We start from the raw sequence: 15,020 nt of genomic DNA on the forward strand, positions 1-15,020 counted from the left end.
ACAATTTAAATATGTATAAATGTTAATGTGCCTTGGAAAAATATGGTTGGAACCAATGTAACTGATGCACCAATAAATAGCTTTTATTACAGAAATTTCTTCCCTTGAAAAGCTTTTCTGTTTATATTCATTTAAGAGAATAGTGTAGGACACAATACTACTAATCATACTCCAAAGAGCCCAATAGAATGGATCATGGAAAAAACAAATAATAGAACCTAATTTCCTCCAAGAAAGATACTAAAATTGAACCACATTTCAATGGGAGATCATACTCTACTTAAAATAACTCAGAAAAAAAAATAATGCAGCTATATCTAATTGTGTGTTCTAATCTGAAATTCTCACTAACTTTCTAATTCTGCACAATTTAGTAATAGTTCACCCCAGATATTTTCACACTTACATGTAATACAATTAAATTAATTCAGAATTCAGATGAGAATTCAAGGAACAGCTGTTAATATTTCAATGTAAACTTGATTAAATATGAATGATATAGTATGCTACAAATCTCTTCTTGGCCTTGTGTTAATGTCAGTGTTAATGACCTTGGATATAGGTATACTTAGCATGCTTATCAAATCTGTATATGATGCAAAACTTGGAGAGAACTTGCTTCAGTAGATTAACTGAAGGAAAGAGAATTGGGACATAAGCAAGGTCTTACACTCAAATTTGAAAAATGAATTTTATGAGTACTTTACAAGCTCCATACAGTAGACAGAAAAGCTAATGGAATTCAAGGTCATATTAAGAGAAACACTCTGCCCCAGTCAAACTACATCTGGAGTACTCTGTTCAATTCCCAGTTCTGAATTTAGAAAGACATTGACAAACTAGAGAATGACATAGGACAATCAGGATAAAATATTTCAATTCAATGTTATGTGGTCATTAGTTAAAGGAAATTGGAATGTTTAGCCTAGAAAAAAGAAGGCAGAGAGGAAACATGATAATCCTGTTTAAATATCTGAAGGGTTCTTTTGTTGGAAGAGGGATTAGATTTGTTCTGTTTGGTTCTGGAGGATAAAACCAGGAAAATGAAGCAAATTTAAGCTTAATTTAAAAAAAAAAATTCTAACAATCCAAAAGCAGAATAAGCTGTCTTTAGAAGTGGTAGGTTTCTTCTCCTCAGACATCTTTAAATAGAAATATAATGGCCACTTTTTAGAGAATGTTATAACAAGAATTTTTTTTAGAAACAGGTTGAACTGGAGGGCCAATGAGGTTCCTTACAACTCCAACTTCCAATTCTATGATTTTATAATTTATTCTTATGGCAGTAGTGGGTTTTTTTAAAAATGTAATCTGCTAATTTACTAATTCATTTTGAAATTCACCCAAAGAAAAATAAATATCTGAGGACTAAATGAGACATGATCATTTGGACCAAGCACACACATTTCACAGTCCCTCTCCTCCTCCCCTGAAAATAGACATAATTTTACTAATGAAGGAGGGAAGGAATGGGTTGTTACATAAAAACTTATAAATACATGGACTTTCAGGAAAATTACTACCATGATATAAATATGTAAATCTATCATAAGACATCTACAAATTTAGAACATAAGTTTTACAATAACACTAAAAACAAATATATAAACATTATTGCAAAACAGGATTACATTATCTATTAGTACCTTCCCTAGGACCTCTTGTGCTTATACAATACAAAATCATAGAGGTGAAAAAAGAGTGAGAGAAATAGAGTTAAATACAGAAAGAGCCTGTGGCATTGACAAGCAGAGATTTTTTTTTTTGCTTGCTAGAAAGGAAAGAGGGGATTATGTGCCTCTTCCCTATATCCTTTCCACTACTTCCAGTTTTTGTAAGGGTACAACAAAAATTACTTTCCTATTTGCTTGGCTCTCTTCAGATTCCGGTGAGAGTAGGAAACAAAATCACATCTTGTGCATTTCAAATTCTATGTCAAATTTCATGGTCATTGGGGATGGTGCCCAGTTTTAAAGAACATGTTGCTTTGAAATAAATAAGAGCATGTCCTGGTAAAAGCAGAAAAGGTTGTCTTTAAAATTCAGTCACATAGCACATGCTGAAACCAGATTTTTGCAAAAAAAAATACTTATTTATATCTGGAGTTGGAGCAAAGAGTGAACATTATTATTGCTTTCTACACAGTCTCCAAAGAGTTAGAAGATCAATGATAGCTTTGTCCTGCTAGATTGTTCTGTCATGGTAATATATTAGCTGATGTTAATATTGTCTACTTTTTTCTCATCCTCAGTGTTTACACATCATCTTCCTATACCAAAAGGCCAAAAGATCTCTTATAGGACTTAAAGACTTGTGCAAGATTAAAATATATTCATTCTTCTCAATTGAATTGACTTAAATCCAAGTCTTCTGACTATAAACCTAGAGCTCAGAGTAAGGTAAATATTATACCATCAATTCATAAATGAGAAAGAGATTAAGCAAAGTTAAATATCATAATTTATAGTTAATCATAGGCAGAGCCAGACCTCAAATCCACATATAGTAATTCCAAGTTCATTGTTCTTTCTATTATAACAGAATGTCAGAAAGCTTATTTTAAGGGCAGACTCAAAAATCTCATGTTTGTTTTGTATCTCTTTTTGAGGACAATGGGCTCTCAGTAAATGCCCTTGTTAATGTCCAAAGAAATATTAACCTAATGTTAATACTTCTTACAAAGGATATAAAGAAAAAGATAAAAAGTCAAAGAAAACCACTATGTAGAAATCTTAGCAATGAGATCTTTTCATGTATTAATCTAACAGTGTCTGTTATTTGCAAAGCACCTTCCATACTGCATGTTTTCAAAGATAGTATATTGAGCAAATGTGGGAAACACAGGAAAGACTCTAAGTAAAAGCTAGCACTTGAGTTAACCTTGAAAAAAGGTAAGGGTTTTAAGGGATGTAAAAGAAAAGAGAGAGCAGGTGTGTGAGCCAGGTTTTACAGTTTCAGTGATGGGTGGGAGAATGTTGCTTTGAAACAGTATTGAAAAAGGAATAAAGAAGTAAGTCTAAAATGGTAAAAGAAATCTAAAGGATAGAGAACTTTAAATACTAAGTTGAGGAGCTTCCTTTATTTTGAGGGATAATAAGAAGCTACTAAAGATTTCTGAACAAGAACACATCATCAGTATATATTAAATTTTGAGCCATTTAAAAAATACATTTGCATTTAATGTGAGTTACAAACTTTATCAAGTATTATTCATAAACGTATGTGTAACATTCTTTGTTCTATCATTTAAGTAGATCATACTCACATCCATTGAGGGCATAAATTCAGTTCCAAATTTAAACAGTGATGAAAATAAGAATAAAACTTTACTTGTCTAGGATGCATGAATTTCCAGAGAGAGAAGAAAAGGGATAGAAGAAAAGGGATATATTCATACTTAGGCTCATGCCTTAAGAACTTTTCTATTTCTTCATCCTCAGGATTATGTGGCTCACAGATCATGGATTGAAAAATAGCCTACTTGATCAACAAATCAAAATATACTTATTTAGTTAGTGCTTATAATGTATCAATTTGCTTGTATTTCTATCCACACTGTGATGCAGCCTTTAAATTCATGTTTTATAGTCTGGGTTTACAAACAAGAGGCAAATAAAAAAGTTAGTAGGCAAAATTTGAGTCAATTAGGACTCAAACAATGACTAAATGGGGCTTGGTGTGGAACCTATTGGTGATCAATGAGAATTAAATTGGTTTTAGTTTAAGTAAGGACTAAGCCTTTGATTCTGACACAGAATCAAACTAAAGGCAAGTTATTTAACTTCTCTCTGTCTCTCAGACACTGATGAACAAATTGATAGAAATCACTAGTGTTGACCAAAAACAAAATAAATCTCTTTCATAGTAGGCCTTTAATTAACATAATAGATCAATTGGTCTCCAACCCAGGAAGACTTGAATTCAAATCTTAACTAATTCAAGTAGATATTAGATTTCTGCTTTGTTTTTTTTTTTAACCTTTCATACTTCAATTTAACTTTCAACTAATTTTCTCAATTAGGAAGAAAGTGTGTTGAATAGCAGTTCATATAAGAACATAAGATGCTTGACAGAATTCTAACTATAAATTCATAAATTATCACTCTGGGTTGTCAATAAAGCTTCTTTATCATTGACCTCATGAATCAATTTACCAAAGCATCATCTCATGTGGATGAGTTTATAAAAACTGAATTTTATTTTATTTTTTTTAAATAACTTTTTATTGACAGAACCCATGACAGGGTAAATTTTTACAACATTATCCCTTACACTCACTTCTGTTCCGATTTTTCCCCTCTCTCCCTCCACCCCTTCCCCCAGATGTCAAGCAGTCCTATACATGTTAAATAGGTTACAGTATATCCTAGATACAATATATGTGTGCAGAACCAAACAGTTCTCTTGTTGGACAGGGAGAACTGGATTCAGAAGGTAAAAATAACCCGGGAAGAAAAACAAAAATGCAAGCAGTTTACGTTCATTTCCCAGTGTTCTTTCTTTGGGTGTAGCTGCTTCTGTCCATCCATGATCATTTGAAACTGAGTTAGATTAAAAACTGAATTTTAAAGATGAGGTCTAAATTATGGAACATGAATTATTTCCTTTTTAAGAAAAACTCAAGTCTGTGAATTTTATTTTTTAATTTAATTTAATTTAATTTTTGTTCCAATCTCCTATCGTTGACAAAGCAAGAAATGATACCCATTATCCATATACAGTCGTGAAAAACACATGCTTGTACTTGCCATGACTCCTTCCTCACCAAAAAGCAAGGGGAAAAAGGTAAAGGGGAAAATATAGTTCAATTTGCACTCTATGACCACCAAGTCTCTCTTTGAAGCTTGAGAGCAAGTTAAATCATAAGTTCTTTGAAATTGTGCTGAACCATTATATAGATTGGCATTACTAAATCTTTCACAGTTTATTATCTTTACAGTATTGCTGTTACATAAATTTGTCCTCCTGATACTACTCGATTTACTTTGCATCAATTTATATAAATCTTCCTGTTTTTTTTTTTCGTGGAAACTATTCCCTTCATTATTTTTTATCACACATTATTCCATCACATTCATGTATCATGGCTTGATCAGCCATTCCTTAATTAATGGACATTCTCTCAATTTCCAGTTCTTTGCCACTTTAAAAAAAAAAAAAAGAGAGCTAACATAAAGGTTTTTGTACATATGCATTCTTTTCTTTTCTTTTTTTTTTTCTTAAATCTCCTTGGGGGTATAGACATAGAAGAGGTATTGCTGAGTCAATAGATATGCACAGTTTTTAGCTTTTTGGACATAGTTCCAAATTGTTTTTCACAATGATTAAATCAAGTTACAACTCTACCAATAATGAATTAATTTCCCCCCCACATCCTCTTCAATATGTTATCCTCCTTTTCTTTCATTTTAGCCTGTCTGATGGATGTGATGTAATACTTTAAAACTGTTTTAAATTTACTACTCTAACCAATAGTGGTCTAGAGCATTTTTCTTTTTGATTCTTGATAGCTTTGAGTTCTTCCTCTGAAAATGGCCTGTTCATATCTTTTGACTACCAATCAAGTGAGGGAATAGTTCCTTTTTTTAAAAAAAATAACTTTGGCTCATTTCTCTATCTAGTTGAAAAATAATACCTTTATCAGAGAAACTTGTTGCAAATTTTTCTTCCAGTTTCCTGATTCTCTTCTGATTTGGACTGCATTAGTTTTGTTTGTGCAAAACCTTTTTAATTTTTTGTAATAAGTATTATCAATTTTATCTCTATTATGATTCTAACACTCTCTTAAACTCTAACTTGAATGAAAAAATGTCTGACATCTTCCTTGAATAAATGTCATTTTCTTCTTATCCACTGAACTTATTAGTTTTTCACACATATTTTCTGTTTAGAATAGTGAGGTAGATTGGACCTGATATTTCTTACCTTTCTCTAGGTCAATGTCTATGATAAGCAAATAACTTTTAACTATAAATTCCTATTATTGTTCTATAAGAAATGATGAGCAGGCTAATTTCAGAAAAGCCTGGAAAGACCTAAGTGAACTGATGCTGAGTGATTTGAGTAGAACCAGGAGAACATGGTACACAGTAGCAACAATATTGTGTAAAGATCAACTGTGATGGACTTGACTCTTCTCAACAATGTGATGATTCAAAGCAATTCCAACAGACTTCTAATGGAAAGTATCATCAGCATCAAAAGAGAGAATTTATGCTTACTGAATATGGAAAAAAAGCATAGTTTTTCACCTTTATGCTTGTTTGTTATTTTCTTTCTCTTTTTTTTTTCCTTCTGTTCTGATTTTTTCTATACAACATAATATATATGGAAAAATGTTATAAAGGATTGCATATATTTAACTTATATCATATTGCTTGCTATCATGCAGAGGGGGAAGGTAAGGAAAGAAGGGAGAAAAATTTAAAACATAAAATTTTACAACAATAAATATTGAGAACTATCTTTATATGTATTTGGAAAAATAAATACCTGTTTATTAATAAAAAGACTATAAATTTTTTGAGAGTAAATATTTAATTCTTTGTATTTATAATATGATTAATACAGTATCTATCAGATGACACATATTTAAAAATGCTCATTGATTGTTCTCTATCCTTCTACTCCTAACTAAGTAGAACAGTGGAGAGATTGCTAGATTTGGAGTGATAAGGATCATAGTTCAAATCCTGTCTTGGCCATGTACAATCTCTGTGATCTTGGAAATGTCATTTATTCTCTCATCTTATGTTTCTGCATCTGTAAAATAAAGAACTAGACATTATGGCCAGAAGTTAATATCTGTATATTATATTGTCACCCTTCACTGTTTCTTCTACTTGTACTTCTTTATTCAAATTGGCTATTCCTGATTTCTGGATAAAAGATCTCCCTTTACACATTCAGCATATATTTTTGGTAAGTTTTCTTTGAAATATGCCTTAATTTTCTCTTCTGTTTGTAGAAGTAGAATTGAGGTGGGGAAAAGAACTCATAACATCTTTAATCTACCTTTATTCAATGAATTAAGATTGTTTTACAAATGAGAGACTTGAGCCACAAAAGATGTTACATAAAAGAATATGAGAAGAGGGTAAAATAAATGAAAGACCAGATTCCCAAACAGTCAGAGCAAACTAAAAATGTAATGAACTGTCTTTGGAGATAATGGGTTTCCCCTCACTCAGGGTCTTATGGTAAAAAATTGAATGACTTCTCTGATATCTTGTACAAAGGATTCTTATTCAGGTATGCATTGAACTGGGTGACCTCTGAGGCCTTCCAACTCTAGATATCCATAATCCACTATTTTCAATGATACCTTCAAATCTCCTTTTATCTATCTGTCTGGTTGGGAGGTAAAGGAAAGATAGGTAAGAGGATATATTTAAGAATTAATAGCTGTCTATTAAGAATGGTGCTTTCCATTCTCCAGGTAAGGATTGATCTAGATGACATCTATCTTCTCTTCCAACTCTGAGAATCTATCATATAAGAATACTATATGATATTCTTTCATTTTGGAAGGAAGAATTTGATTCCTAGAGTGACTTGCCATTATTCACTAAGTAGTTTGTAGATTATATTGTATGTTCACTAAGACTAATCAAATTATTTTTTATATTAATAGTTGTGGGATAGGAAATAATTATTTCCTGGCTAAAATTGCATCATATATTTTTCCAGTTTTCTTGAACTGAAAATTTTGAAAACCAGCCTGAGTGAGGATCTTGTGGTACTCTGTTGGAGTTCTTTCCTTTCCTTCAGTCTGTACCAACATGTTCAAAGAATATAGCTGACTTGTCAAAGGTCCCCTTTTATCTTCAGCCAAAAGGGTTTCAACTACTAAAACACCACAGCCTAGAAAGAAACAAAATAAGTATTAGTTTAACCAAACCAGAAACAAAAGACTAAAATAGGTGCTTTCTCCTTCAGTAGGCCCAGTTTAGGGTTTGGCCATAGGAAATATGCAGGGACTATTTTCAAATGATCAGAGAGATCATATTGTAAGTCTGTATGCAGTGAAAATACCAAGTTCCTTTCAGCATGAAAATAAAGCAATGTGCATTTAGTATCCTCTGGGCCTTAGCTCTACTTTCATTCAGCAATACAGCAAGGGTATATTGCCCAAGGTAATCAGTTCTGTCTAGAGACATATCTGCTTCAGGTCAACTCTCCCCTATGTCAACTAATCCTATGTCACAGATCCTATGTCACTGTGTCCATGAAGATTAGCATATGTGGTGGTTCAATCCTTGTGCCATTATATGTTAGTGTACTCAGAGACAGAATGTACTGTCTCTGATTTCCCAGTTCCAGCATCTGCTTTGGACCTTGGACCTTTTTATTTGGTGAGAAGACACAATGTTATCTCTTCCTTGTGCTTTAACTTTGCATTAAGGGTCTTAGAAATTTGAATTCCTAAGCTGTCAGGGAGGAATTCGACAAATGGAGAATTTGGAGCCACAAAACCGGAGTAGAAATCTTGACTCTACAACTTATATAAGTAATATTTGACAAGTCACTTAACTTCTTTCTTTCTAAGTCTTACTTTCTTCATTCAAAAGAAGAGAAGCCTCTTTAGCCTTTTTAGCAGTCTTCCTCTCAAAAGGCCTCTTCTCTCTCTTTATTTTTTTGTTCCTCCCCTCTACCAACTGGGAAATTTTTTTACTTTCTCCCTCTAATGCTACAAACAAGCTATCTTTTGTGCTCAAGAGCTCTCAGCTGCAGTGGGCTAATAAGCCAATTGAATGTTTGCACTTGGTTTGGCATTAACATGGTGAGCTTCCAGGGTTGGGAAGGAAGGACTTCTAAGTAGCCTAAGGAGGGGTGAACTGACCCAAGTTAGAAATGGATCATGTCAATGTTAATCAATTATAAGATAAGGCTCTTTAGTAGCCTCTGAATTCCCAGATATGAAGATCTAGATTTAACAATAATAAGGATATTAACTATAAAGCACATATGAAGAAAGAAGCATATGCATCCAGAGAACTAAGTGATAATGGAAGTATGTATAGATAATTTTTCATTTGTGTCTAATGTTGGCCATCTCTAAGGGATACAGGGGAGAGAAGAAAAAAAAAAGGAAAAAAATTACATGATAATTTTGTTGTATATTTAAAAGAAATAGCAAGTTGCATATAGTATACTTACATTTTCATGTACAATCATCTTTTTAATTTTATTACATTATGCAATATTACATTACATTTTTGTTTTATTAAATAATTTTAATTGCTTCAGAGGAGAAAAATGCAAATGGAGAAATATGAACTCATTAGTCACTTGACCTTATTGAAAATTAGATATAAAAATACCAGTAGGACAAGTACAAAAGACTCATGAAGGAAAATGCTATCCATATGACCAGGTAAAGAACAGATGGACTCTGCAGATTGAAGAATTTTATTTTCACTTTACTTATTCTTTGTCATGTTTTTTTTTCATCTTTTGATATGTTTCTTCTTTCACAACTTTTAGGGGCTAGAACTTGAAACAAGGTGCTAAGTCAGTGGAATTGCTAGAGACAATAGTTATCTAATTTAGCGTGGTACTTAACAGTTCTCTAGCTCAGTACATGTACTTAGTACTTACTACAGTTCTACAAGATTCACACCTTTAAGAGAGCATATATAAACTAGGAGCCTCGACCAGGAATCAGTCAGGGAGATTGAGTAGCCAGAGCTCAAGCTCTCGGAAACAAGACTACAGAAGGTCTCTAAGAAAGCTAACTGGGCCCCAGGAAAGGAGACAAGACTTGGAAAGAGACAATAAAGGATTTGGACTTTAATACCTGGCTGCATTTGGAGTGATTGCTGAATTGAGGGGAGGACTGCCTCCAGAGACCCCAATGAGACCTCAACAGAGAAGATTACATTTTAGAGAAGAATATTACAGTAACTAATATGGAAATACACTTTACATGATAGTACATCTATAAACTATATCCTACTGCCTACCATCTTCAGAAGCATGGAGCCAGGGGAGGAGAAAAAAAATTGAAATTCAAAATCTTTTTAAAAAATGAATACTAACTATAAATGTGGAAATATATTTAGAAGAATTTCACATGTTTAATCTATATTGGAGTACTTGCTATCTAGAGGGGGAGAAGGAAGGGCAAAAATTTGGAATATAAGGTTTTGCAAGGGATGTTGACAATTATCTGCATGTATTTTGGAAATAAAAAGCTATTACTAAAATATTTTTGAATGGATACTAAAAATTTTTCTTGACATGTAACTGAGGGAAAAAATAAAGTACTATTAAAAAAAAGAATACCAGAAAGACCAGAGAAGTGCTGTTAGATTGAGAAAATGTTTGCAGGAATAAAGATATTTCCATTAACAAAGAAAAACCACAACTTTTAATGCATAGTTCTTTAAAGAATGGCCCCAAATGCCTTATATTTCAGTGAAATCAGTGAAAGAGATCATTTAAATGAAGGCAGTCTCCAACTCACATCACCAAAGCAATCAGCTATTTACTCTGTATGTATCATTTAGAGGAGATCTAGAAGATACCACTTTTGCTAATATTTTATTTAAGATTTTAGCATCAATATTCATTAGGGAGATTGGTCTATAATTTTCTTTCTCTGTTTTCAACCTACCTGGTTTAGGTATCAGTACCATGTCTGTGTCATAAAAGGAATTTGGCAGGACTCCTTCATTCCCTATTTTTTCAAATAGCTTATATAGCATTGGGGCTAATTGTTCTTTAAATGTTTGGCAGAATTCACATGTAAATCCATCTGGTCCTGGGGATTTAGAAGATACCACTTTCATGTTTGACTGAGAAGATAAATGGCTTGATGCATATATACTTACATATGTACTTGTCTCCCTAAAAGAGTTTAAATTCCTCAAGAGCAAATTATTTCACTCCTTGAATTTTTATTTTTACCACCATTTAAATAATTTAATTGACTCAGTCAAGTCATTTCTCTTTGGGCCTCAGTTTCATCATGCTGGGAGGCCGGAGAAGGGGCAGGAGGCAGTTTAGGTGCTTAAATAGAGTAAATAGAGTATTAGGCCTGGAGTCAGGAAAATGTGAGTTCAAATCCAACCTCATACACTCACTAGTTGTGCAACCCTGAGCAGTTTATCTTTTGTTTTAATTAATTAAGCCAAATTAAGCTTTAATGCACTGGAAGAAGAAATTGTAAAGCACTATAGTGTCTTTCCCAAGAAAACCCCATGGACAATATTATCCACAGAGTCATTAAAAATTGGACACAAATGAATGATTAAACAACACCAGAAGTATACAAAAATAAATGTGTCTTAGTTCACAATACTGAAAACAAACAATACATACGTACCTGGTCTACAGGCATGGTGGATGTTTTTTAGCAATTGTATGCATTTATTATCTGCCCAATCATGAAGGATCCTGGCCAAAATATACAGATCAGCTTCAGGAATGGGATCTCTGAAAAAATCCCCTGAAATAAAAAGCAAATGACCTGACATCATCCAAGAATTCAATTCCATTTGGATAAACCTGAACTATGCCAAAGAATCCTATGTTAGAGCAGCTGCAAGGACACATGGGAAATAGAGCCTTTTGTTAAGCTGAGGCAAAGTCAAAACTCTCAATAAATAAATACATTTGAAAACACTGAACAATAATAAAGCAATTGGCAATGTGAAGGTCAGAGTTGTAACTAAGGATTTTCCGCACCTTATGCAAAGAGGAGGCAGTTGGAAGAGAGAGATTACTTGGGGTACTGCTATTTCCAGAATGAGAAAAAACACATTATACCACAATATTTACTTTGTTCAAGGACTAGACACTGCTAATGAGGTGAAGGAGAGAGAACTGTATCCTGAGGCAAAGTCCCATAGCTGGGGGTGGGACTCGGTCATAAAAAGTTCACATGAAGTGTGGTCACAGGGAAGAAGGAAGCTTATAAAGAGCTAAATTGCAGGGCATTTCTAGTGATGTCCTTTGTTTCAATAAGCTGAAGGAAAGCCCCAGTCATCCTGCACTAATTAAAGTTCTAGAACAGGCTATTTTTCCTTAAGGACAGAAAACCCCTGGAAAATGTCATGAAATAAAATATCCGTCAGAACTTGAACTTAAATCATTTATCTAAAACAGAAGTTTCCAAAAAGTACAATCACAAAAGTACAAATTACAAGCATGATTTACACATCCCTCATATCAAGAATATCATACATAAATAACCAAACAACCTTTTATATTACTCAAAGCAAACAATTCCCACCATATTAAGTAGATCTGTTACAGTGTTGGTTGTATGTTATGTACTGAATCTTTTGCTGTGAGGAAAAGTCAAGTATTCAATTTCAGTAACTCTTCAGAGAGAACCATAAAGACCCAAAGGACTCTTGAACTAGAAGGGAATCTAGACATTTTTAAATCCCAGAACTCCCCTAATTTTATGGGAAAGAAAATTTAAGTAATAAGAAATTAAGCAACATTATTCATTGTTTCTAGCCCTGTATCCTGTCCACCGTACCATATACTGGGCTGCTTTTCAATGATTTCTTAAACACTAGCTCAGTTTCTAGAAGGAATGTACTTCCTAGTGTTCTTAAATAAAGGAATCCATTTGAAAAAATTTTAAATTAGATTAAATAAAATCTGATGACATTAAACAGCACAAAAGTCCTAAAATGGTGATTTAGTATATGGCTCTTTGACAGCATCTGAACACACAAAATTATGAAAATGTAAATGTATTTATATCCCAAAATACTGCCTTCATTAGAAAAGACATCCAGAAACATGAAAACTGGGTCTATGGTCATGGGATCCCCTATACCTAAAATATAAATTCTTGAAAGTACCAAAAACTTACAGAATCCCAGAAAAAGCTCTGAAAACAGCAGCACAAAAAACTTCTAGCTCTGGACAATGCCCCCTTAACCCTGATAGCAGAGCCCAGCTTTAAAATACAGTTGAAAGTCAAGAAAGGGATGGATAATGAGTAAACAACAAAAATCATAAAAAGCTACTTCCATGACAATGAAGCTCAAGACACAACTACAAGCAAAGCCTCAAGGAAAAAAATGGGAATTAAATATAAGGGAATTAAATATAATTAAATAAATAATAATTCCTGGAAAAGCTAAAAAGGATGTTTAAAATTAGAGCAAAAACAGAGGGGAGAACTATAAACAATTTCTCTGATGAACACTGGCAAAAATTTTAAATAAAATAGTAGTAAGAAAATTATAGCAATCTATCACAAAAATCATATGCTACAAACAATGGAATTTATACCAAGAATACAGGCCTGTTTCAATATTAAAAAAAAACTATCAGCATAATTGATCATATTAATGAAGAACCAACAAAAATGATTAATATTTTTCAAATAGTCAAAAAAAGCTTTTGCCAAAATACAACACACATTCCTATTAAAAATATGAGAAAGCATGGAATAAATGGAGCTTTCCTTAAAATGATAAACAATATCTATCTAAAAACATCAGTAAGGTGCTGAGTGAAGTGAGCAAAACCAGGAGAACATTGTACACAGTAACAGCAAGAATATGAGATGATCAACAATAATTAAACTTAGCTCTTCTCAGCAATGCAGTGATCCAAGACAATTCTAATAAACTTAGAATGGAAAATGCCATTGGCATCCAGAGAGAGAACTATAGATATTAAATGTGAACCAAAGGATAGGATTTTTATTGTTTTTTTTTGTTTGTTTATTGGCTTAATATTTTGTTGTGTTTTTTTCCCTTTTGGTCTTATTTTTCTTGTATAACATGACAAATATGTCAATGTGTTTAAAACAATTGTACATGTATGACCTATATAAGATTGCTTTCTGTCTTGGGAAAAGTAGAGGTAAAGGAGGGAGGGAGAAAAAATTTAGAACACAAAATCTTTTAAAAAAATGAATGTTGAGAACTATCTTTACATGTTTTTGGAAATATAAAAAAAAAGATTGAGGAAAATAAAGCAAATTAAAAGCATAAGCATAAGCAAGTATTATTTGTAACTTGGATACAAAGGTGAAATAAAGATTTCCATTATTACCACTATTGTTCAGTATTAAACTAAAAATGTTAGCAATAGCAATAAGAGGGAGGAAAATGAAGGAATTAGAATAGGCAATGAGGAAACAAAACTACCATTCTTTGCAGATAATATGATGGAACATTTAAAGAATCCTAAGAGAGTCAACTAAAAAAGTAATTGAAACAAGTAACAACTTTTGAAAATTTGCAGCATATAAAATAAACCCATATAATACATCAGCATTTCTATATATTACCCAGAAGGTCCAACAAGAAGAGATTGAAATAAATAACTATGAACTCTAATGTACATCATTCAGATTGGCTAAGATGACAGAAATACTGATGAATGTTGGAGGGGATGTAGGAAAATTGAGACGCTAATGTATTGTTGGTGGAATTGTGAAATGATCCAACCATTCAGACAAGCAATCTGGAACTATGTCCATTATAAAACTGTGCATACCCTTTGACTCAGCAATACTACTGCTGTATTCCCAAGGAAATCCTAAAGGAGGGAAAAATACTCACATGTGCAAAAAATGTTTGTAGCAGCTCTTTTTGTAGATCAAAGAATTGGAAAATGAGTAGGTGCCCATCATTTGGGGAATGACTGAGCAAGTTGGTATATGAAGATAATGGAATATTATTGTTCTATAAGAAATGAACAAGCTGATTTTAAAAAGGCCAGGAAATGATCTGATGCTGAATGAAACAAGTAGAACCAGGAATACATTGTACCCAATAGTAGCAAGAAAATGAGATGATCAACTATGAAAGGCTTTGTTCTTCTCAGTGGTTCAGTGATCCAAAGCAATCCCAATAAACTTTGGACAGAAAATGCCATGTGCAACCAGAAAAAGAACTAAGAAGACTGAATGTAAATCAACATATGCTTTAGTCACTTCTTTTTTCTATTTCCTTATCTCTCCCATGGTTTTTCCTTTTGCTCTGATTTTTCTCTCCCTATATGATTCATAAAGTAATGTGTATTAGCAATAAATAAAT

At 32.7% G+C, this 15,020-nt stretch overlaps 1 protein-coding gene across 2 annotated transcripts in view; it reads right to left on the reverse strand.

Moving 5' to 3' along the window:
* Window positions 1-6,508: 6,508 nt before the first annotated feature.
* The window catches only part of ASMT (acetylserotonin O-methyltransferase), a 28,546-nt gene continuing 20,034 nt past the window's right edge, over window positions 6,509-15,020 (reverse strand). For both annotated transcript variants that reach the window (XM_023500366.2, XM_012546121.3), the window contains 2 exons: window positions 11,330-11,452; window positions 6,509-7,863 (listed from right to left, as the gene is read on the reverse strand). In XM_023500366.2, coding sequence (XP_023356134.1) covers window positions 7,652-7,863; window positions 11,330-11,452 — 335 coding nt within the window. In that variant the 3' untranslated portion in view covers window positions 6,509-7,651. The remainder of the gene's footprint in view (window positions 7,864-11,329; window positions 11,453-15,020) is intronic.

This window comes from Sarcophilus harrisii, chromosome 3, assembly GCF_902635505.1.
Source record: "Sarcophilus harrisii chromosome 3, mSarHar1.11, whole genome shotgun sequence".
Lineage (NCBI taxonomy): Eukaryota > Metazoa > Chordata > Mammalia > Dasyuromorphia > Dasyuridae > Sarcophilus > Sarcophilus harrisii.